The sequence below is a fragment of the Staurois parvus genome, unplaced genomic scaffold (assembly GCF_062004578.1).
Source record: "Staurois parvus isolate SC_StPar_1 unplaced genomic scaffold, SC_StPar_1.0 ptg000018l, whole genome shotgun sequence".
Taxonomy (NCBI): domain Eukaryota; kingdom Metazoa; phylum Chordata; class Amphibia; order Anura; family Ranidae; genus Staurois; species Staurois parvus.
The window spans coordinates 4,548,480-4,570,873 of record NW_028317814.1 but is presented as its reverse complement, the minus strand read 5'-3'; the positions used below and the strand labels follow the sequence as shown (position 1 = coordinate 4,570,873).

The 22,394-nt window shown below is 44.8% G+C and overlaps 1 protein-coding gene across 1 annotated transcript in view; it reads left to right on the top strand.

Annotated features, from left to right (window-relative positions):
* The window catches only part of LOC149473036 (interleukin-4 receptor subunit alpha-like), a 43,522-nt gene that overhangs the window by 2,721 nt on the left and 18,407 nt on the right, over window positions 1-22,394 (top strand). Inside the window, exons 2-5 of the mRNA XM_089682209.1 lie at window positions 11,230-11,344; window positions 12,629-12,764; window positions 16,130-16,302; window positions 20,798-20,946. Coding sequence (XP_089538335.1) covers window positions 11,254-11,344; window positions 12,629-12,764; window positions 16,130-16,302; window positions 20,798-20,946 — 549 coding nt within the window. The 5' untranslated portion in view covers window positions 11,230-11,253. The remainder of the gene's footprint in view (window positions 1-11,229; window positions 11,345-12,628; window positions 12,765-16,129; window positions 16,303-20,797; window positions 20,947-22,394) is intronic.

Sequence of the window (22,394 nt, the reverse complement as noted above, 5' to 3'; positions counted from 1 at the left end):
CAACAGATATTTTTCAGCACTTATTGAGGAGATACAACAAAATGGTTTCAATTGTACATTTAATGTACTAAAAGGGAGAAAATAAGAAGTTTATTGTTAGGGTTTACATACTCGTTAAAGTGTATGTAAACCCTAGCAATGCACTTCTCCTATTTTACCTCTTTTGGTCTATTGGAGGCATTTTGTTATATTGGTTTTATTAGTGCCAGAAAATGCCTGTTGATCCTGTCAGAAATTTACAGCTGTTCTGTGTCCTGTGCACACTTCCTATCCATGTTCGTATCTCAGACTTTGAGTCAATGATTGCTTATGCTCTTGATAAGACAACAGCGGGAGTGGTTGAGTAGTTCAGCAAAAGACACTGGGCAGGGCTGACACCTGGGTGGGTTAACGTACCTGTATGTCAGCCCACATCAATGGCTTCTGCGCAGCTGCCAGAGTGTGCACCCGCACATTACCGCTGTATTCAGGTGATCACATGGTATTTTACCATATGACTGCTATGACCAATCACAGCAATCACATAGTAAACAATGAAAGTGAAAGTAAAGATCAGTTTTCTCTGCTCTCTGTGTGAGAGCAGAAAGAACCAATGCTGCAGCCTATGAGGGTACAACAGCCTGTCAGGCTGCTTGTACACTCACAGAATGCAATGCCAGTCAGCCCCAGTGTCCCTGATCACTGCCCCAGTGTCCCTGGTCACTGCCCCAGTGTCCCTGATCACTGCTCCAGTGTCCCTGGTCACTGCCCCAGTGTCCCTGATCACTGTCCCAGTGTCCCTGGTCACTGCCCCCAGTTTTAGAATAATAAATAATACAGCCAGCCCATCACCTGTCCCAGTGCCCACAATAACTCTGCCATACACCATACCAATGTCCTGATTACCGTCAAACCCCATACCAACATTCTGATCACCCCATAGGCCATAACAGTATCCTGATTAATGGCATTCCTGTACCAGCATTCTGATCATCCCATATGCCATACCAGTATACTGATCACCGCCATACCAGTGTCCTGATCATCTCCATAATCCTTACCAGTGTCTTGATTACTGCCATACTTCATACCAACATCCTGATCACCAAATATGCCATACCAGTGTCCTGATCACCACCATACCACATTCCAACATCCTGATTAATGCCATACCCCATCCCAGCGTCCTGATCACCACCTACCCCATACCAGTGTCCTGGTCACTGCCATACATCACACCAGCATTCAGCATTTTATGGTCTAAGCCAGGGGTGGGCAAACTTTTTGACTTGAGGGCCGCAATGGGTTCATATATTGGACCCGGGGGCCGGACCAAGAGTAGATGAATGATGTGTATGTGTCATCCATAGTAAGTATAGTAATATTCCCCCATAGTAAGCATAGTAATTAATCCCCCATATAGTAATTCATCCCCCATAGTAATTCATCCCCCATATAGTAATTCATCCCCCATATAGTAATTCATCCCCCATAGTAATTCATCCCCCATGTAGTAATTCATCCCCCATAGTAATTCATCCCCCATAGTAATTCATCCCCCATATAGTAATTCATCCCCCATAGTAATTCATCCCCCATATAGTAATTCATCCCCCATATTAATTCATCCCCCATATAGTAATTCATCCCCCATAGTAATTCATCCCCCATATAGTAATTCATCCCCCATATAGTAATTCATCCCCCATAGTAATTCATCCCCCCTATAGTAATTCATTCCCCATATTAATTCATCCCCCATATTAAGTCCCCAAGTCCCCCCTGTGTCAATTCACTTACCTTTGCTCCGCGCGTTCCTCTCGCCGTGTTCCCGCGCCGTTCCGGTGTAGCATGAAAATCTGTCTCCTATGAGGATCTGTCCCCCTCGACGTATCTGCGCATGTGCCAGTTTCAGGCATTAGCAGCCGATCGGCGATCTCCGGCACATGCGCAGATACGTCGAGGGGGACAGATCCTCATAGGAGACAGATTTTCATGCTACACCGGTCTTCAGGGCGGACTGTGAGAGGAGCCTAGCGGGAGCCTAGCTCCGCGGGCCGGATTAAAAGGTCCGCCGGGCTGTATACGGCCCGCGGGCCGTAGTTTGCCCATTGCTGGTCTAAGCTGATGAATTTTCAAATATACACTATATTGCAAAACTGTTGGGCCCCCTGCCTTTACACGCACAAGAACTTTAACCTCCTTAGCGGTGTTCCCGAATGTAGCTCGGGGTAAAATTTCAGTACCAAGAGCGGTAACCCCGAGCTACACTCGGGCTTACCATGCGGCGTTCTCCGGGGGTCCCTACAGCACTTACCTTGTCCTTCGCTCCCACGATGTGTCCCCTGAAGCGTCCCCGGCCATCTCCTCTGGCCGATGCCGGCATTCGGCTTCCGTGTTCCGGTCCCTGTGACGTCGGGACGTACGGGCGCTGGAACCGGCGGGAAATTTGAAATTTTTAAAAAATGTCATTTTTGTTGTCATTGCTGTTTCAATGCATTTCACATATATTTTGTCCCTACTGCTTTGTCCTGTGCCCTGCCTGCATTTTGACTGTTCTTTCTGCCTAGAAAAGTCCATGGCATCCAAAAAGCGTCCCTTTACGTCAAAAGCGGTTTTAGAACAGCGATAGTAAATCAGAACCACTTGCAGAATTGAGTGATAATGATTTGTGGGGAAATTCGTCATCAGACACTGAAAACGATTTTGAGACTTTGCTCAGCGATGTGCGAATTTGCCTCTGTATTTCAAATTTCAGTGTTTTTGGTTTGATTATATTATTGAATTAAATTTATTATTATATTATTATTTTTTATGAATATTTATTAAATTATAGTTTATGATTTCGTGTTTCAAGTTTTATCATATCCGGGATGTTTACTAGACTCTTGTTCGGACAGATTTCAGTAAGTTATTCCTAAAAATTACAGCCTACAATAAAAAACTACATATTTCTATGCAAAAAAATGGTACCGCTTTCAGCACAAAAAATCGGAAAGAATCATACCGCCGAGGAGGTTAATGGCATCCCAATCTTAGTCAGTAGGGTTCAGTATTGAGTTGGCCCACGCTTTGCAGCTATAGCAGCTTCAACTCCTCTGGAAGGCTGTCCACAAGGTTTAGGAGTGTGTCTATAGGAATGTTTGACCATTCTTCCAGAAGCGTATTTGTGAGGTCAGGCACTGATGTCGGATGAGAAGGCCTGGCTCGCAGTCTCCGCTCTAATTCATCCCAAAGGTGTTCTATTGATTGAGGTCAGGACTCTGTGCAGGCCAGTCAATTTCCTCTACCCCAAACATGCTTATCCATGTCTTTATGGACCTTGCTTTGTGCACTGGTGCGCAGTCATGTTGGAACAGGAAGGGGCCAAAACTGTTCCCACAAAGTTGAGAGTATGAAATTGTCCACAGTGCCTTGGTATGTTGATGCCTTAAGAGTTCCCTTCACTGGAATTAAGGGCCCAACCCATGAAAAACAACCACACCATGATCCTCCCTCCACCAAACTTTACACTTGGCACACTGCAGTCAGGCACGTACTGTTCTCCTGGCAACCGCCAAACCCAGACACGTCCATCAGATTGCCAGACAGAGAAGTGTGATTGGTCACTCCAGGGAACACGTCTCCACTGCTCTAAAGTCCAGTGGCGGTGTGCTTTGCACTTGGTGATGTAAGGCTTGTATGCAGCTGCTCGGCCATGGAAACCCATTCCATGAAGCTCTCTACGCACTGTTGTTGTGCTAATCTGAAAGCCACACAAAGTTTGAAGGTCTTTAGCTATTGACTCTGCAGACAGTTGGCGACTTCTGCGCACTGTTCGCTTCAGCATGCGCTGACCTCGCTCTGTCATTTTACGTGGCCTACCACTTCATAGCTGATGTTGCTGTTGTTCCCAGTTGCTTCCACTTTGTTATAATACCACTCACAGTTGACGTGGAATATTTAGTAGCAAGGAAATTTCACAGATGGACTTATTGCACAGGTGGCAACCTATCACGGTACCACGCTTGACTTCACTGAGCTCCTGAGAGCGACCCATTCTTTCACAAATGTTTGTAGAAGCAGTCTGCATGCCTAGGTGATTGATTTTATACACCTGTGGCCATGGAGGTGGTTGGAACACCCGAATCCAATGATTTGGAGGGGCGTCCCAATACTTTTTGCAAAATAGTGTATATTCCATAGTTTGTAGACTCTATAGCTTTCACACAGATTAAATATTATACACTGTTTTGGGTTATTTTTACCCCAAAAATCTAGAATACATTGTGGCCTAAATTTATGAAGAAAGATTATTTATTTGCAAAATAAATTTTATAAATAAATAAATATTTCACATTTTTGTGTTTTATTTTTAATTTATATAGCAAAAAATAAAAAACCCAGTGGTGATAAAATAAATACCACCAAAAAGAAACTCTGCCTCATAACAGGATAATAATTTCATATGGGTACAGTGTTGCATGACTAGTAATTGTCACTTAAAGTGTGACAGCGCTGAAAGCTATAACTTGGCCTTCGAAGGGAATGAAAGTGTCTGGACTTGAAGTAGTTAAGAGCTGAGTGCATTTCTGGCAGATCAACTGGTATTTTTCTGTATTTATAAGGAAAAAACATGGGCAAATGTTGCCTATCACAAGGCCTCATGAGATTTTAGTGTCAACTGTGGCAAGAATCCAGCATATTCCTGCAGCTGGACCCAGAGGAGGGTGCAGATAGTTGTGGCAATATAAAGCAAGACAGTCTACAGGACAGGATGTGAAAGGAATTCTCCCTAATGAGACACAAATGACCCCCAAAAAATAAAAAAATCACAAGATGACGGCTGCATCTCTGCCCAGGTGTATAGCTTGTGTCTAGGGGGCGATCATCTAACCACAGGTAATCGCTCCAGCAAAGGACAGCAATGCAACAAACAGATGTGAACTAGCGCCATAAAATGTGAGATCTCTGCACACGTAACACCAAGTGTTACAAGGCTCGTATTAAAACACTTAGATGAATATAGCTCCTGAACCAATCCACACTTGTAGGTGCAAAGGACTGTACCTGACTTCTTCTTTTTTGTACTTTGGCACACATACAGTTAAAGAGCCACTCCCTTTACTGTAAAGAATGCAGAACAAGAGTTTCACAACTCTGATGAAAAGGTTTGTTTAATGATATCTATTGTGGACTCAGTTATCACCAACGATAATCAAAACAGTCACCAATGAACAGGCTGAGTATCTGCTTTCTAGAAGAGACAAAAGAAACAATTACAAAAATAATACACAGTCGATCAGCCATAACTTTATGGCCACTCACCTAATATTAAGCAGTTCCCACTTTTGCTACCAAAACAGCCCTGACTTCAGTGGTGTATGTTGTTTTTGTGCTGCCCTAGGCAACAATGAAATTGGGTGCCCCCCCCAATTAAAAAGAAAAAAGCGACCCTCCCTGCAACAACCCAAGCAGCCTTATGCTGGCACCTGTCCTGGATACTCTCCACCCCAATATACACCCCCCTATAGTTTATCCCACCTACCCCAGAGGAATCCACCCCATACATATACCCCAGTGCATGCCCTTCTGATCATCCCCCCGAAATATCGACAACCTGATCACACACCTCCACATACCACCAACCTGATCACCTTCCACATACCTCCAACCTGATCACACCCCCCCACATACTGCCAACTTGATCTCCCCCTCCCCCCACATTCCGCCAACCTGACCACACTCCCTCCTCTGATCATATCCCCAGATCCCTCCATTCTGATCACCCCCCACATACCCCCAACCCTTGGGTCCCCTGCAGGTTCTCCTGGCTCCTCCTGTCTGTCAGGTGCCCCCACAGCAAGCAGCTTGCTATGGGGGCACCCGCTTCTCTATGTGTCCATTCACATAGGGAGCCACGGCTTGGCCCAGCCCCCTCTCTCCTCATTGGCTGACTGGCTAAGATTGACAGCAGCAGGAGCCAATGGCTCCCACTTAATGTCTCAGCCATTGAGGAGGTAGAGGCTCAGGTAAGTATTGAGGGGGCTCGGGGAGCTGCTTCACACAGAAGGTTTTTTACCTTCGTGCATATAATGCATGAAGATAAAAAACTTTGAACCTTTACAACCACTTTAACCTGTCTGTGGTCATACTGTTATGGCTGATTGATATATTGTGCAGAAGTAAATTACCAGAAATACTGCTAGCATAGCAGAGCAATACAAAGCAATGTGTTGATGCTGTAAAACACACACACAGCACACTGTTAACCCTTTGATCGCCCCAGATGTTAATCCCTTCTTGCCCAGTGTCATTAGTACAGTGTAAGTGCTTTTTATTAACACTGATCACTGTATTGGTGTCACTGGGGATGTCAGTAGCAGTTAGTCAGTTCCCCCCACAGTGTCAGAATACCCGCCTCAGTCCCGCTATAAGTCGCTGATCGCTGCCATTACTAGTATAAAAAAAATTCTAACATATATCGCCATTTTAGACGCTACAACTTTCACGTAAACCAATTAATTTACACATATTGGGATTTTTTTTTAGCAAAGACGTGTAGAAAAATAAATTTTGCCCTAAATTTATGATGAAATTATTGGACATGTTTAATAGCAAAAAGTCAAAAATATTTTTTTCTCAAAATTGTCGTTTTTTTTTTTTTATAGCACAAAAAAAAAAAAACCGCAGAGGCGATCAGATACCACCGAATGAAAGCTCCATTTGTGGGAAAAAAAAGGACATACATTTAATTTGGGTGCAGTGTTGCATGACCGTGCAATTGTCAGTTAAAATAACGCAGCGCCGTATGGCAAAAAATGGCCTGGTCAGGAAGGGGGGTAAATCCTCTGGAGGGCAAATAGTTAAATTAAACGTGTCAGTCTTTCACGGGCAATTACAATCTTACAGACCTCATAAGGCAGTGCAAAAAAAAGCAGTGGTGATTTGCAAAATGCAGTAACCCATAGCCTCCATGTTTAAGTCAGATTGCAGGACAATGAATTCTCCTAGATTGTAAGCTCCGAGGAGCAGGAGCGCTGAGCAAACTGTTGGCGCTATATAAATCCTGTATAACAATAATAATTCTGTTGGGTTGCTATAGATATTATCACTTGGCTCTAAATAAAGGATAAGTGCTTTTTAAAACAAAGTGCACTTATCCTTATTGCCCCTTTCCCTTCACCTAACCTAACACACCGTCCCCCTCCACAGTTGCATACATATTGAGATCCAGCAGCCGCCACTCCAGGAATTTGTTTACATCCTGGCCATGCCTGTGCATTACTGCCCCATATAAGTCTATGGTGGCCATCTCCCTTCCTGTCTCCAGCCTCATGACAATGCTCCATAGAAGTCTATGGTGGCCATCTCCCTTCCTGTCTCCAGCCTCGGGACAATGCCCCATAGAAGTCTATGGTGGCCATCTCCCTTTCTGTCTCCAGCCTCGTGACAATGCCCCATAGAAGTCTATGGTGGCCATCTCCCTTCCTGTCTCCAGCCTCGGGACAATGCCCCATAGAAGTCTATGGTGGCCATCTCCCTTTCTGTCTCCAGCCTCGTGACAATGCCCCATAGGAGTCTATGGTGGCCATCTCCCTTCCTGTCTCCAGCCTCGGGACAATGCCCCATAGAAGTCTATAGGACTGTAATGGGCAGGATGTAAACAAACATCTGAGGCTGCAGTCCTCTGATCTAGCTAAGTATGCATCTGTGGTAATGGAGGATAGTTTGCTTATGTTATAGTAAAGGGTCAAAAGGGATAAATGAACTTCAATGTAAGTCCTCATTCACACGGGACGTTTTGATAACGCTGGTAACGTTAGCTGTGCAAGGTCACGTTAAAAACGTGAGCTTTTCAACTTTTCTTTGTGTTTTTGAATTAGAGTTTAGTGGCCTTTTGCCGTGACTAGCGGCATTTTCCCGCGTTTGCGGTTTTTAGTGTTTTTTTTTCATCCAAAAAAAGAAAAATTTTGGGGGGTCAAAAAAAGTCCAAAAACGCCGGTTTGCGGCGGTTTACCACGTTTTGCCACATTTTTCAATGTTTTTAGAAACCCACTAGTCCTGGTGTTTTTTTCAGCCAAAAACGTTAATTACAGTCTATGTGTGCATGGACACAGGATAACATGCTGGGGAGTTTACTAGCTGTAGAAAAAAATGTCAAAAGCCAAAAACAGCCGCTGTAAAAATGTCAAGTGTGCAGGAGGACTAACACTGAACTTTGGGCACACAATTGCCTCAATATCCAGAAAGGGTAAAAATCCACTTTGTGTGCAACCGAAATCTCTGCAAACCCAGATATTACCTGCAGTCAGGAAAGTTCATGCGCCATGCTGATTGGGGAGCTCTGGCTCTGACTCAGCCAGGAGTGTGTTGGACCTCTGCAAAGAGACCACTGCTTAAACACAGAAAGCAAGGGTTCTTCTATACAGCATGCTGGCAGATGATAGGCTTTTCTACTTAAAGTGGAGTTCCACTCACCCTGTAAAAAAAAAAGGTTAGCAGCTACAAAATCTGTAGCTGCTGACTTTTAAAAAACTCGGTCCTGTGGTGTGTCCCTCGAAGCCTGTTTCACCAGCCGTCCTGTATTCCAGGAGGCCGGCATCTTCAGTGTGGGCACCCGGCTGTGATAGCTTGCAGCTTCACAGCCGGGTGCCCACTGCGCATGCGCGAGTAGCGCTTCATGAATAATCCTGTAGCCTTCTGGAACCTGTCACGTGTCCCAAAAGACTACAGGGAGGGAGGACACCTTTTTCGCTACCGATCATGTAGGCGATCGGACCGGAAGTGGGAGCGGGTACCTGTCAAATTCGGAACCTGCTCCCCCCCCCCGCCCCCCAAAGGTGCCAATCCTTAATGGGAAGCGGGGGAGCAGTCCTTAAAGCGGAACTTCCCCTTTTGGGTGGAGCTCCGCTTTAAGCAATGACTGCTATCTAATGAAAAAGTACTCAATGCCTTGGAATATCACCACCTTGACACCCAAATCCACTGCCAAGCTGCATGAGCTTCCTGTGAAAGTTTCCCCTTAATATGTATTCATCCCCGTTCCCATTTGTCACCAATTTGCACTGCATTGTAGGGAGGTGCGTGAGGGTCATACGTTCCCCCCATACTGTACCTCCCAACTTTCTGAGATGGGAAAGAAAGGCACCCTTTAATACAACTAGAACTAATTACCGGTAAGTATTATAAAAAAAATGATTGTCTAAATTCAAAGATGCTTTTTCTATAATGTTTCCTTTAAACAGGCTTTTTAAAACAACAATACAAAGTGATAGGTTTAGTGTAGCATGCCACTTATGGCAGATATGTATTGCATTCGTTACATTGGCCTTCACATCTGTCCAAAATGAGGGACCACAGAGAAGGAAATCTAGGCAGAAGGTTTTGGCTCCAAGAGAGGGACAGTTGGGAGGAATGTCATATAGATAAGTACTGAATGTTTCTGCAGGCTCTGGTAGTGCAATGAGGCAGCAGAGGAGCATTGCAAGGCAACATATACTCTTAACAGCTTCTTGACCATACTATACCCGAATGATGGCTACAGCACTGTTGTCCAGTTCTTGGAGGGCGTCATATGATGTCCTCCCAGAATGCGCCCCCCTGCACACCCCCAGTGGTGTGCACCTGGAACTCTCTGTAATCTCTGAGTCCTTTGGACACAGCTGATTACATGACAAGGCAAAAGGCCAATCACAGCGGACTTTTACCATGTGATCAGTTGTGTCCAATCAGAGCTGATCACCATGTAAAAACACAACCGCCGGTTATCGGTAGTACTGCCAATAAGCGGCAACTGTCAAGGGAGAAATATAGTGATAATCAGGGTACTGATCAGTGCAGCCCCAAACGTGCCTATCAGTGCACAATAGCGCTGCACATCAGTGCTCAACAGTGCAGCCCAGCAGTGCTTCCAATCTGTGCCCAGCAGTGCTTCCAATCTGTGCCCAGCAGTGCTGCCAGTCAGTGCCTCCTCTTCAATGCCCACCAGTGCCGCCTCATCAGTGCAGCCTATCAATGCTTATCAATGCTGCCTAACAGTGCCGCCTCATCAGTGCCCATCAGTGCTGCCTATCAGTGCCCATCAATGCTGCCTTTCAGTGCAGCCTCATTAACGCACACCAGTGAAGGAGAAAATTACCTGTTTGCAAAATTTTATAATAGAAACAAAAGAAAAATTGAAGGGGAAAAAACCCCAAAGAGAAAATGGACTATCTCCCCATTTTGACAGCTAGTGGGGGGATCCCCAAAACCCCTGCCCCAGCTAGCGGTCAAATTTTCTGCGAAAGAGAAACTACAATTCCCGACAGCCTTAGCGGCTGTCGGCTTGTAGTACTCAATTATTTACCATGGCGCTGTGAAGCACCGTGATAGTTCATTCATTCTTCCTGTCAGTATATCTGCTTGCTTGTACATCCCATATGGAAAGCAGATATACTGACAGGTCTGCAGGAGACCACCCACAGCCTCTTGGGACATGTCACAAGTCCCAGGAGGCTGAAGGACCATCCACAAATCGCAGTGCGGCTCGTGCATGTACAGTGGGTAGCAGACTGTGAAGCCACAAGAAGTCACAGCCAGTTTCCCACAGTTAGCATGGCGGCACTGGTGACCCGAAGACTGTTGAAGAATTTTTTTGGGTGAGGGCAGCGCTGGATCCCTGGACAGGCAAGTGTCATTTTATCAAAAGTCAGTAGCTACAGTGTTTGTTGCTGCTGACCTTTAATATTTTTTTTTGGGGTGGGGGGAAAAGAACCTTATTAAATTGGAGTTCCAGCTGTATAAAAGAAACAATACAGACACTTACTTGTCCCTCAGCCCAGCGGTGTCCTCACCACCGCTGCTTTCACCAGCCATCTTCTCTCCCCAATGCTGGCATCTTCAGTGTGGGCACCCGGCTGTGACAGCTTGCGACTTCACAGCTGGGTGCCCACTGTGCATGCGCGATAAGCGCTGTGCTTTGTGAATGACCCTGTAGTCTTCTGGGACCTGTCACGCATCCCAGAAGACTACAGGGAGAGAGGAAAGGGAGGACAATTTCCACTTCCGATCGCCTAGGCAATCGCAGCAGGGAGCGGGTACCTATCAAATTCGGGTATCTGCTCCCAAAAGGTGCCAATCCTTAACAGGGAGCGGGGGACAAAGGCTTAAAGTGGAACTTCCCCTTTTGGGTGGAGCTCCGCTTTAAGCTGCTTGTTTATGAATTAGGTTATTGTAAATGTGCTGAAACTTATGAGTTCCAAGTTTGTTTCTCTCATGTTTCCCACATAGGTCCCTGTGCATCCTACTGATGAGATGACAACTGCAGTGCTCAAGATGGAGAAAAATGGAATTACTCAGATCAGCTTCATTTGGGTTATCATGTCACTAACAGCATCAAGCAGATGTAAGTATAATTGGCAACTGTTTGCTTCCTTTACTATGTATCAATATATCTGCCCCCAAATAGCTTCCAAGCTAGATTTAGATTAAGAGCCCCCTAGACCCCTAAAGTGGATATGAACTTAAAAAGTGAAAATGTTCTGTCTTGTAAGGAATAAGGTGGCTGGAGAAGGGAGTATAGATCATGGGTCACTCCTGGTATATTTTCATGGCTGGATGTTTTTGCTTCATGAGCCTGTGAAAGGAAGACCCAGTACTTTGATACATGAGGCTGAATATGAGAACCTCATCTGTTGCAAGAGAACAAACATTTTCACTTTGTCTTATGATAGAAACTTGCTCAATGTGTATGTGACGCACCCCTGTTGGTTTTGAATGGTCCTGTTTCCCCACTTAGTACACATGCAGCCAGGCACACTGTATTTTCTTCTCTTTCTCTCTGATTCTCTGATTAAGACAAGGGTATCTTTTATGTTTTTATTGCTGAGCAAAGCTTGGATTGGTATGGGGTAACCAAAGGAATCGAAGTAACTAAGGACTCTTCTCATTATACTGGCAGAGGCACTACTTGCTTGGAGGAATGCTTTAGATTAGTCCCTGTGTGGAACTAGTGGCTGCTTACAGTCTCTAGAGCCCAGAACCTGGGTCGCAGGCTAACAGTCCTCAGGATCATCAGCTACCATCTTCTGACATCCACTGGGCACTAAGTGAGGAAGACGTAGACTGATGATATCACCAACCATTGGACCCTCTTCTGTCCAGCCTCCACCAGGTATCCTTAAGAGTGCTTCTCTAGACCATAAAAAAGAAACCCCAGATTTTGAGGAATAGGCCCCCAAGCCTAAGCTATGGCTGGGACATTGATAATGTCCAAAATGCGTCTCAGCACACAGCTCATAGGGGCAGAGCCCCTCAGGCAGGGGACTCCTTTGGCAGGGCTAACCTAGGATCCAACCTCTACTCTGGTGCTTCAGACTGTTTAAGGGCTCTCCAACTACTTTCTGAACACACCTCTCGAGGGATTGGCTGGGTTTCCACAAACATTCAAGCTTCTCTACCATTCTTCTGGCTCTAATTCTAGAATCTTCCAAAATGCAGGGGAAAGCATTTAGACCAGCAGCCTGTGTAACATTGAGCAGACCAGAACAATCAACCCCTGCTTCACTGTTACAGAGGAGCTGGACTAAGTTTACCCAGCAACCTGTGCTAACTAGGAGGGTGCTACATGTAGTTGTCTGGAAGCAGCAGGTACTTGGAACTATTAACAATATACTGTCCTTCTTTCCAGCTGACATTCCAAGAATAACAAATCTGGAATGCCTCAATGATTTCCATGAGAAAATATTTTGTCTCTGGGATGTTGTTAATCTAAACAGCAATTGCAGTGAAGATTTTGTCTTATCGTATAAGAACTTCAGAAACCTGTAAGTTGCTTTGAGAGATTTTTTACAACATAAATTACTATATGATTTCTTTTCATTTCCTACATAGGATCCATTTACATGATTGCATTGCAGTATTGCACCTTATATACAGTTGTGTCCAAAATTATTCAACCCCCAATGCTGTAAAGGGGTTTAGGGACTATAGTGTACATTTGGAATTGTATTCAGAATCAAATCCTACAAGGACGTTGTAACTACCCAAATGCAACTAAAATGACATCAATTGTTTATGTAATACAGTAGTAAATGGTTCTTATGTGGTTTCTTCATTGCCACAATTATTCAACCCCTTAAAGACTACCACTCTGAAGAACAGAGGTTCATACAGGTGCTTTCCATCAGGTATTGAAAACACCTGTGGATGTCACCGAGCAGCAATCAAGCATAATAAGCACCAATTAGGCAGCTTTAAAATGACTGTGATACTCAGCTCCTTCTAGACATTTACTGGTGTGGTTACAAACATGGTGAAGGCAAGAGAATGGTCCAGGAAGACAAGAGAAGAGGTGATTTCTCTTCACAGGAAGGGCAATGGCTATAAGAAGATTGCAAAGATGTTAAACATACCAAGAGACACCTTAGGAAGCATCATTCGCAAATTCAAGGCAAAGGGCACTGTTGAAACGCTACCTGGTCGTGGCAGAAAGAAGATGCTGACTTCGACTGCTGTGCGCTACCTGAAGCGTAGAGTGGAGAGAAGTCCCCGTGTGACTGCTGAGGAACTGAGAAAAGATTTGTCAGATGTGGGTACAGAAGTTTCAGCCCAGACAATAAGACGCACACTGCGTAATGAAGGCCTCCGTGCCAGAACTCCCAGGCGTACCCCCTTGCTGTCTCCAAAGAATAAGAAGAGTCGACTGCAGTATGCCAAAAGCCATGTGGACAAACCACAAAAGTTGTGGGATAGTGTTCTGTGGACTGATGAAACAAAATTAGAACTGTTTGGGCCCATGGATCAACGCTATGTTTGGAGGAGGAAGAACAAGGCCTATGATGAAAAGAACACCTTGCCTACTGTGAAGCATGGTGGAGGGTCAATCATGCTTTGGGGCTGTTTTGCTTCTGCAGGTACAGGGAAGCTTCAGCGTGTGCAAGGTACCATGAATTCTCTTCAGTACCAGGAGATATTGGATGGAAACGTGATGCAGTCCGTCACACACCTGAGGCTTGGGAGACGTTGGACCTTTCAACAGGACAATGATCCCAAGCATACCTCCAAGTCCACTAGAGCATGGTTGCAGAGGAAAGGCTGGAACATTTTGGAGTGGCCATCGCAGTCACCAGACTTAAATCCGATTGAGAACCTCTGGTGGGACTTAAAGAAAGCAGTTGCAGTGCGCAAGCCTAAGAATGTGACTGAACTGGAGGCCTTTGCCCATGAAGAATGGGCGAAGATACCCGTAGATCGCTGCAAGACACTTGTGTCAAGCTATGCTTCACGTTTAAAAGCTGTTATAACTGTAAAAGGATGCTGTACTAAGTACTAAGATTGAATGTCACTTGGGGGTTGAATAAAACTGATAATGCTGTGAGCACAGAAAAGACATTTGTGGTTATTTCATTATAACTGTTATGTTATATTTGTCTGACTTACAAGTGCCTCTTTAATGTAAATGTAAGCAAGATGACTGAATGATCAAAAGCAATGTCAAACTGGCCAAAACACTCAATTTCAGTGGGGGTTGAATAATTTTGGACACAACTGTATGTTGCTGCGTTGTGGTGGCTTTAATTTTTAAGATCGCCTAAGCGTATTAAGGCACCACACATGTATCATATGGTACGTTGAGTTACAAATTTTGTGACACATCCTATTTTTGTGACTTTTCAGTGCATTGGTAGCCCATTATTGCTTTCATGCAATGCACAGTAATGCAATTTAACACATGACAAAAATGGAAATGGGCCCTTGAGCTTCTATGCCTGCTCATCTTTTCTCATGAAGTGGCTGTAACATTCTGATGTTAAAGTTTCTTCATTTCCACCTTGAAAGTGACAGCAACAGGCTACCATGTTCATCAGTGATATTTTGCAAACATGACATCACTCAACTTCTCTTTTAGTGAAAGACCAAATTAACTTTCTGTTTAAATCTGCTAAATAAATCATCTAAATTCCATGAACATTAAAACAAAAGTGTGTAAAGTCTGTTAAATTTCTTGAAGAAGCCACCAGTGAGTAGAAAACTTTGTGTCCTGCCTGCATGCTTGTAGGCTGGTGTTGTCTGTTTCCACTGTAGGTGGTGCCTAACTGAAGTGGTACTGCAGCTAGAGAGGAAGGTAAGAGGAAGCTGGTTTCTCTATGGTTTCTTCAGACCCCTGAAGCAGTGTTCTGGTTGGCTATGCTGCATCCAAGTGACCCTGGCAGCCATCTTGGGTCAAGCAGAGTCTTTTTAAGTCCCTGCCCCCAGGTTTTGGAGCGCATTTGCAAAGTGGCTAGTGTAAGAAGAGCCCACCTGTCCATCAGAGACAGCACTTTCAGTAGTGAAAGGTTCCTGAGGAGTAGGGAAAGAGTAGCGCCTTCACCTACAGTTCTGCAAGTTCCCTCTTGGTTCTGGACCAGCCATGCTGCACTCCACCTCCCTTGGTAGTGCTCTTTTCAGCTCAGGCCTACCACTGCCGTGAAATCTGAGTTCTCGGATGGGCGTTACTCCTCACTGATTTGTTGTAACTCTTTTCGAGTCCCTCAATACATTGTTTTACCATCATCCTGGCCCCTGTGTCATTACAGCCGCTGCACCGCACTGCACCCACCCCACATGCTGCAGAACAGGAGATCTCTCTGTGTGAAAGCTATGGCCTCTCTCTAGAGATCCAGCACACGCCTTGCAAGTAACTTTGTAATCAGCCTAACTATTGCTCCTTTGCTGATTGGAGAGCTAAAGCTCTGACAGCAGGGTGTGTTGGACCTTTGTAGAGAGACCACTACTTGTGAACAGAGAGCAAGAGTCCTTCTTTACAGCATGTTGGCAGGAAACTAGTGTTTCTACTCAGGATGTGACTGCTTTCTAAAAAGAATGAGCTGTAATATTTTGAATAGCTTTGGTTTTGAATCACCTAGAATGTATTGAGCAGATGTTAAGTAAACGTTAATTGGGTGTTAACAGGTTAGTTCAGTTGGGCCTGTTTGAAGCAGCACAGGCAGCAATCCCTGCAGGCAAAAAGACTGAGATGCATTTCTGCAGCCTTCAGTATAGTATCAATATTATTTTCTCTTTCTCTCTCTTTCTTCATAAGTATATTACTTATTTCTACATAAATTCATTGTCCTGGAAATAGATATTGTTCTAGATCTTTTTTTTTTGCCCCACAGACCTCCTAATTTGGGATTTATGTTTTTTACAGAACTGAAATGTGTCATGACCTGCGAAATGAGCAGTTTGGTCATTCTGTGGTGCCTAATAAGTGTTTATGCAATATCCCTGTGAGTGCTTTTGCAATTTCGGAAAGCTATGAAATAGAAGTGGAATCACATGGAGTACTTGTGGACAGTACAAAAATTCACATTGGATCCACAAGTAAGACAGAAGCTAAAATTAAAACTTTACTATCTTATATCTCATACCCATAGAACATTATCTAAAGACAGAGTTAAATGTGCTGCTCTTTAACCACTTCCAGACCGGACACTTTTACCCCCTTCCTGACCACGGCAATTTTCAGCTTTCAGCGCTATCACACTTTGAATGACAATTGCACAGTCATGCAACACTGTACCCAAATTAATTTTTTACCATTTTTTTGAGACAGATAAAGCTTTATTTTGGTGGTATTTATTCACCGCTGGGATTTTTATTTTTTTTGCTATGTAATTGAAAAAGTCCAAAAATTTTGAAAAAAAGTGTTTTTTTTATACAAATTTGGAAAATAAATAATATTTCATCATAAATCTTTGCCAAAATTTATTCCGTTATCTTTTTAGTAAAAAAAAAATCCAAATTAATTTATAACCAAAAATTATAATTTTTAAACATTTTTTTTTACATTTTTATTTTATTTTTTTATATTATTATTTTTTATTTTTTTTTTACATACTGTCACCCTAGCAGTACAGTGTCACCATGGTGACACTGTACTACTTGTGGGGGGTGATGAAGATTTTATTTTTTTTTTTACACTGATTGCTTTTACATCCATATAGGATGTAAAAGCAATCATTTCTCTTTCTCTCTGTCTGCATTCTTGCACTCATTGAGAAGTACTGAGGGAGCTGTGATTGGTCACAGCTTGTCACATGGTACAAGGCTGTTGTGAATAGCCTTGTACCATGTGACCTCTGTGATCATTCACAGATTTCACATGTAGTAAGCAATGATGTCACAAGTGACATCTTGCTTACTACTTTGCATGTGATCACTGATTGGCCAATCAGTGATCACATGATCAGGACCTCGTACAGAGGTCCCGTCCAACGATCGGTGTTTCACTGTGTCCGGAGGACACAGCGGGCACCGGATCGCGGTGCTGAGTGCTTCAAGGGAGCGCGCACAAGCAAGGTGCGGGGAGGCCATTTATAAACAGCCACCCGACCCTGCACTGCCACTGTCCGGCCGTTTATATACAACGGCCGGTCGTGAAGTGGTTAAAGGATAAGTTCACCTTTGGAAACATGTTAAATGTCCCACTCGTTTTTAGGGTGGAGAATGTAACATGCTCCCACTCCTGCAGCCGCTGCCTCTAGTGACAGCAAGTGGGGAATCTTCTTCCCAGGCTTGCTGTCACTGTTTTTAAAAACAGTGGCCGTGTGGGGCTCTGGCCACGTTATTCATTCCTATTCACAGGGCTGTGGATAAGAGGCAAACACCAGTCCTCCTATACGGGGCCCAGGCCAGCAGGTGGGCCTAGGCAGATGGGTGAATCGGATGTGGGCAGGGAGGATGATCGGCACGATGAGAGGGAAATTACTGAAACCAATCCCTTGTATAGCTTTCTCTGCAGCAGCATATAGTTGGATTCTTCTCTTCTCCCTCCCACTGACATTCAGCTGCTGCAGGGAGAGCCATACAGGGGATTGGTTCCAGTAATTGCCCCCGTCGCACCTTATCACTCTCCCTGTGCACCATATGTTTCCCCATGCTGCTCAGGCCCCCTGTGTGCCCCCACCCCCACAGTGCTGCCAGATATCCTCCCCTCCTTCCTAACAGCAGCTGCAAGCACACAATAGGATCCTTCAGGATGGAGAGTGGTGGAAGGGTCCGGTAGAAATGTCACACTTACCAGCCCCTTCCTGCCCTGGATGAACACAGTGAGCACTCAGTACCGGTCACTCACTGTGTTCTTTCATAACTGAAGCATAGTAAACGGTTTGTTTTTTTTTGGGGGGGGGCTATCAGGTTGGCTGTATGGGGCCCATGGACGGACTGACAACTTATGGGGCCCCCGGGCAATAGGGGATCATGGAGCCCCTGTGTCCTTGGTCAAACTCAAAAAAGCCTATGAATAAGGTGCCAGGGCATCTCATGGGGCCCCCTACTGACCCCGGGCCCTCGGGCAGGTTTACAAATTGTCAGTCCGCCCCTGCTGGGGCCCCGTGGTTTCTGACATGAGCCCTGCCTATTCAGACCTCCACATACATCACAGAGTGCACATTCATGTGGATCAAAAAGCAGACACACTGTGTTATGATCTGTGCATCGAACCTGCATAGATGTATACTCTGTGCACCTGTGTGAGTGAAGTAGAAGTCATAGACTGGACAATTATGCAGATACTATGACCCCCACTATGACCCCCCCCACCCCCAAAAAAAGGCATACTATTATAGCTTACATCTAAATGAGGGCATGTAATGCATCTTTAGTTTCTTGAGGTGGGGAGGTGAATTTAGCTTGAAAGCCCACCCAAACGTCAAAAAGCATATATACCTTTTTTCTAAAAGTTTGCTGATGTCAGTGGTCCTTTCTTATCCCCAATGGCAGTAGCGTTGGGAGGTTTTTCTTGCTGCAATGAATGGCACTCATGTAATAAACACAGTTCAGTGCAGTAATACTCTGAGCTCAGGCTGTATATCAAAGTTGCCCTAAAAGCAGCCCATAGATTATGCAATTTTATACCATCAACAGATTCTCCCATCAAGGCAGTCAGTGTTTATGGTGGAATCACTCCCTCAGTGCTATTTTGTTCTGCCAGCGGGGAACCTTCCTTGCCAGCAGAACATGATAATCACTTCTAGCAGCTATCACATGAAAAAAATCTAACAGGCTAGTTGTGCTGAAGACGATCGATGTATTGACTTCAGTACAACCAGCCTGCCCATAGTTCCTGCTGAACCTACCAAGATTTGATCCATCTATCACCGGCTTAAGATGCCAGAAGACTGGCACCTAGAAGAAGCCGGGTAGAAAATGCTGGCGAGGGACATTACAGGTTGCGGACTATTGGAGCAGAGGTAAGTCTTTCTTCCTTTAGTCCTACTTTAACCTGGAAAAAGGAGGATATCTAGGGAATTATTGTGGTTTTGCAGAGCAGCCTGGATCCTCCTTTTCTTGGGTTCCCCACAGGCTCTCCTGGCCCCTCCTTCCTGTTGGGTGCCCCCACAGCAAGCAGCTTGCTATGGGGGCACCCATTGTTCCGTGTGTCCATTCCCACACAGAGCCGTGGCTTGTCCCCGCACCCTCTCTCTTCCCATTGGCTCACTGGCTGTGTTTGAAAGCAGTGGGAGCCAATGCCTCCCTCTTCTGTCTCAGCCAATGAGAAGAGGGAATCCAGGATAGCAGAGACTCCAGTGCACATCACTGGACCGAGAGGGGGCTTAGGTGAGTGTTAGGGGGGCTGGGGGTGATACTGTACACAGGAGGTTTTTTACCTTCATGCATAATGTAAAAAACCTTGAATCTTTAGAACCACTTTAAATGTAGTGCTCACCCCTGAAAGGGCCCTCTGTTTTCCCCAGATTCTTTTCCCAAACTAGTGTAGCAGCAGCCTGAGGCATAGCAACAGTCACTCTTCTGGTTCAATGATCACTCTAGGGGTGTCTTTTTTATATTTATTTTTATTGCTGAATAACCTGGATGGGGATCAGAGGAGCAGAGGGATACTCCACTAACACAATGCAGCAACACAAGGATACTCGTATTTTATCAAGCATCTTAGTATGATCCCTCTAGGAGCCAATAAGGAACTGAGCAACACTGAAACTCCGAAGGGAATGTCCCAAATGTAAGTAAACTGATGCACAAGGGACAAGGGTCACTAGGATCCTACAGATCTGTACTCACAATGTCCCCCTGATACTTGGATGCCGCCTTCCAGTATCAGCTAGACATTTCTGCTGTGAACTTTCCACACCAGATCCTCCGTGAAATCCATTAATCAGTTCCAGCAAGGTTCAGCAGAATAGGCCCCACAGCTTTAGCACAGATGGGATCTCCTCCTGGGCAAGATCCTTGCTGCCCCAGGCCTCATACTATTTATGCACTCCCCAGCCACCTACTGGGCACCCTTCGACAGGGATTAGCTGGGACCACATAAATATATAGGCTGCAAATCTGACTCTCCCATCCCACTACATTCCAGAATCTTCCAGAAGACAGGTCCAACCTGCAACCAGTGAGACCCAGAACAGCCCAAAGTAATCACAAGCTGCTACAGCGATTACAGAGGAGCCAAAACTAAATTCTAGGAGGGTGCTACATAAATATTGCAGCAAAAGTTGCAAAATTTACTTTTCGAAAAGTAATATAGTTTTAATTGATGTAGCCCTGTTCGCCTATTATGACAAGGAATTTCCTCAGGTAAAAGCTGTCAGCAAAATTTTACAGGGAGGAGGTTTCTAAAGGTATTTCTATATAAACACCAACTATGTTCCCTGGCCCCAATCAAACATTATTAACCCCGCTCATGGCCAAAACCTTACATTTTTCTTTTTAGCTGTCTTCTGCAGGTTGATCATAGCTTGATTCTTTTTTAAGAAATAATTATTTCTTCTGCAACATTTTTTTTTGTATCTTATCTGTGTTCAGTTCTGTATTTGCTTCTGTGGGAGTAATGTCAGCTGCCCTATATTTTGCACAGTTAAGCCGAGAGCTCCATCAAATGTCCAAGTTGACTTCAAAGAGGATCAATATGGTATAGTGCAATGGAACACTGGTTATACATCATCCGTAATCACAGATAACCTGTGCTTTCAAGTTCAGATCATCTGTAAGCACAACAGAGAAGTGGTAAGATTCATTTTTATTATTTCTATGTACACAATACTGCCTTCTCTATATCTGGGCAGAAAATGCCTCTTCTCCTGTTGCAGCTCTCCACCATTTTTGCTCAACAGCTGGGACTGAACACTGTTCAGAAACATCATTCAGAAATCCAATGTAGCAGAAATAAATTTACAAACTGATGGCAGTTTAACCGTTAAAGCAATCCTACCAGAATTTTTTTTCAATCCAAATTTGTTCCTACTTAAAATGTTAACTGCCAGTTTGCCATCTAAGGCAACCCAATTAGGATTTTTTTAATACATTGTTCAAAAAAAATTAAAGGAACACTTTGAAAACACATCAGATCTCAATGGGGAAAAATATCATGCTGGATATCTATACTGATATGGACTGGGTAATGTGTAAGGAACGTAAGGATGCCCATCGTTTGATGGAAATGAAAATTATCAACCTACAGAGGACTGAATTCAAAGATACCCCGAAAATCAACGTGAAAAATGATGCAGCAGGCTAGTCCATTTTGCCGAAATTTCATTGCAACAACTCAAAATGGTACTTTGTATGGCCCCCATTGGGGCATGCTCCTAATGAGACGACGGATGGTGTCCTGGGGTATTTCCTCCCAGATCTGGACCAGGGCATCACTGAGCTCCTGGACAGTTCGAGGTGCAACCTGGAGGCATCAGATGAACTGAAACATGATATCCCATAGTGTTCTATTGGATTTAGGTCAGGCGAGCGTGGAGGCCATTCAGTGGTATCAATTCCTTCATCCTCCAGTAACTGCCTGCATACTCTTGCCACATGAGGCTGGGCATTGTCATGCACCAAGAGGAACTCAGGACCCACTGCACCAGAGTAGGGTCTGACAATGGGTTCAAGGATTTCATCATGATACCCAATGGTAGTCAGGGTGCCATTGTCTAGCCTGAAGAGGTTTGTGCTTCCCTCCATGAATATGCCTCCCCAGACCATCACTGACCCACCACCAAAACGGTCATGCTTAACGATGTTACAGGCAGCATAACATTCTCCATGGCGTCTCCAGACCCTTTCACGTCTGTCACATGTGCTCAGGGTGAACTTGCTCTCATCTGTGAAAAGCACAGGGCGCTAGTGGCAGACCTGCCAATCCTGGTGGCCAATCGAGCTCTATGGTGCCAGGCAGTGAGCACAGGGCCCACTAAAGGACATTGGGCCCTCAGGCCACCCTCATAAAGTGTGTTTCTGATTGTTTAGTCAGAGACATTCACACCAGTGGCCTGCTGTAGGTCATTTTGTAGGGCTCTGGTAGTGCTCATCTTGTTCCTCCTTGCACAAAGGAGCAGATACTGGTCCTGCGGATGGGTTAAGGACCTTCTATGGCCCTGTCGAGCTCTCCTAGAGTAACTGCCTGTCCCCTGGAATCTCCTCCATGCACTTGAGACTGTGCTGGGAGACAAAGCAAACCT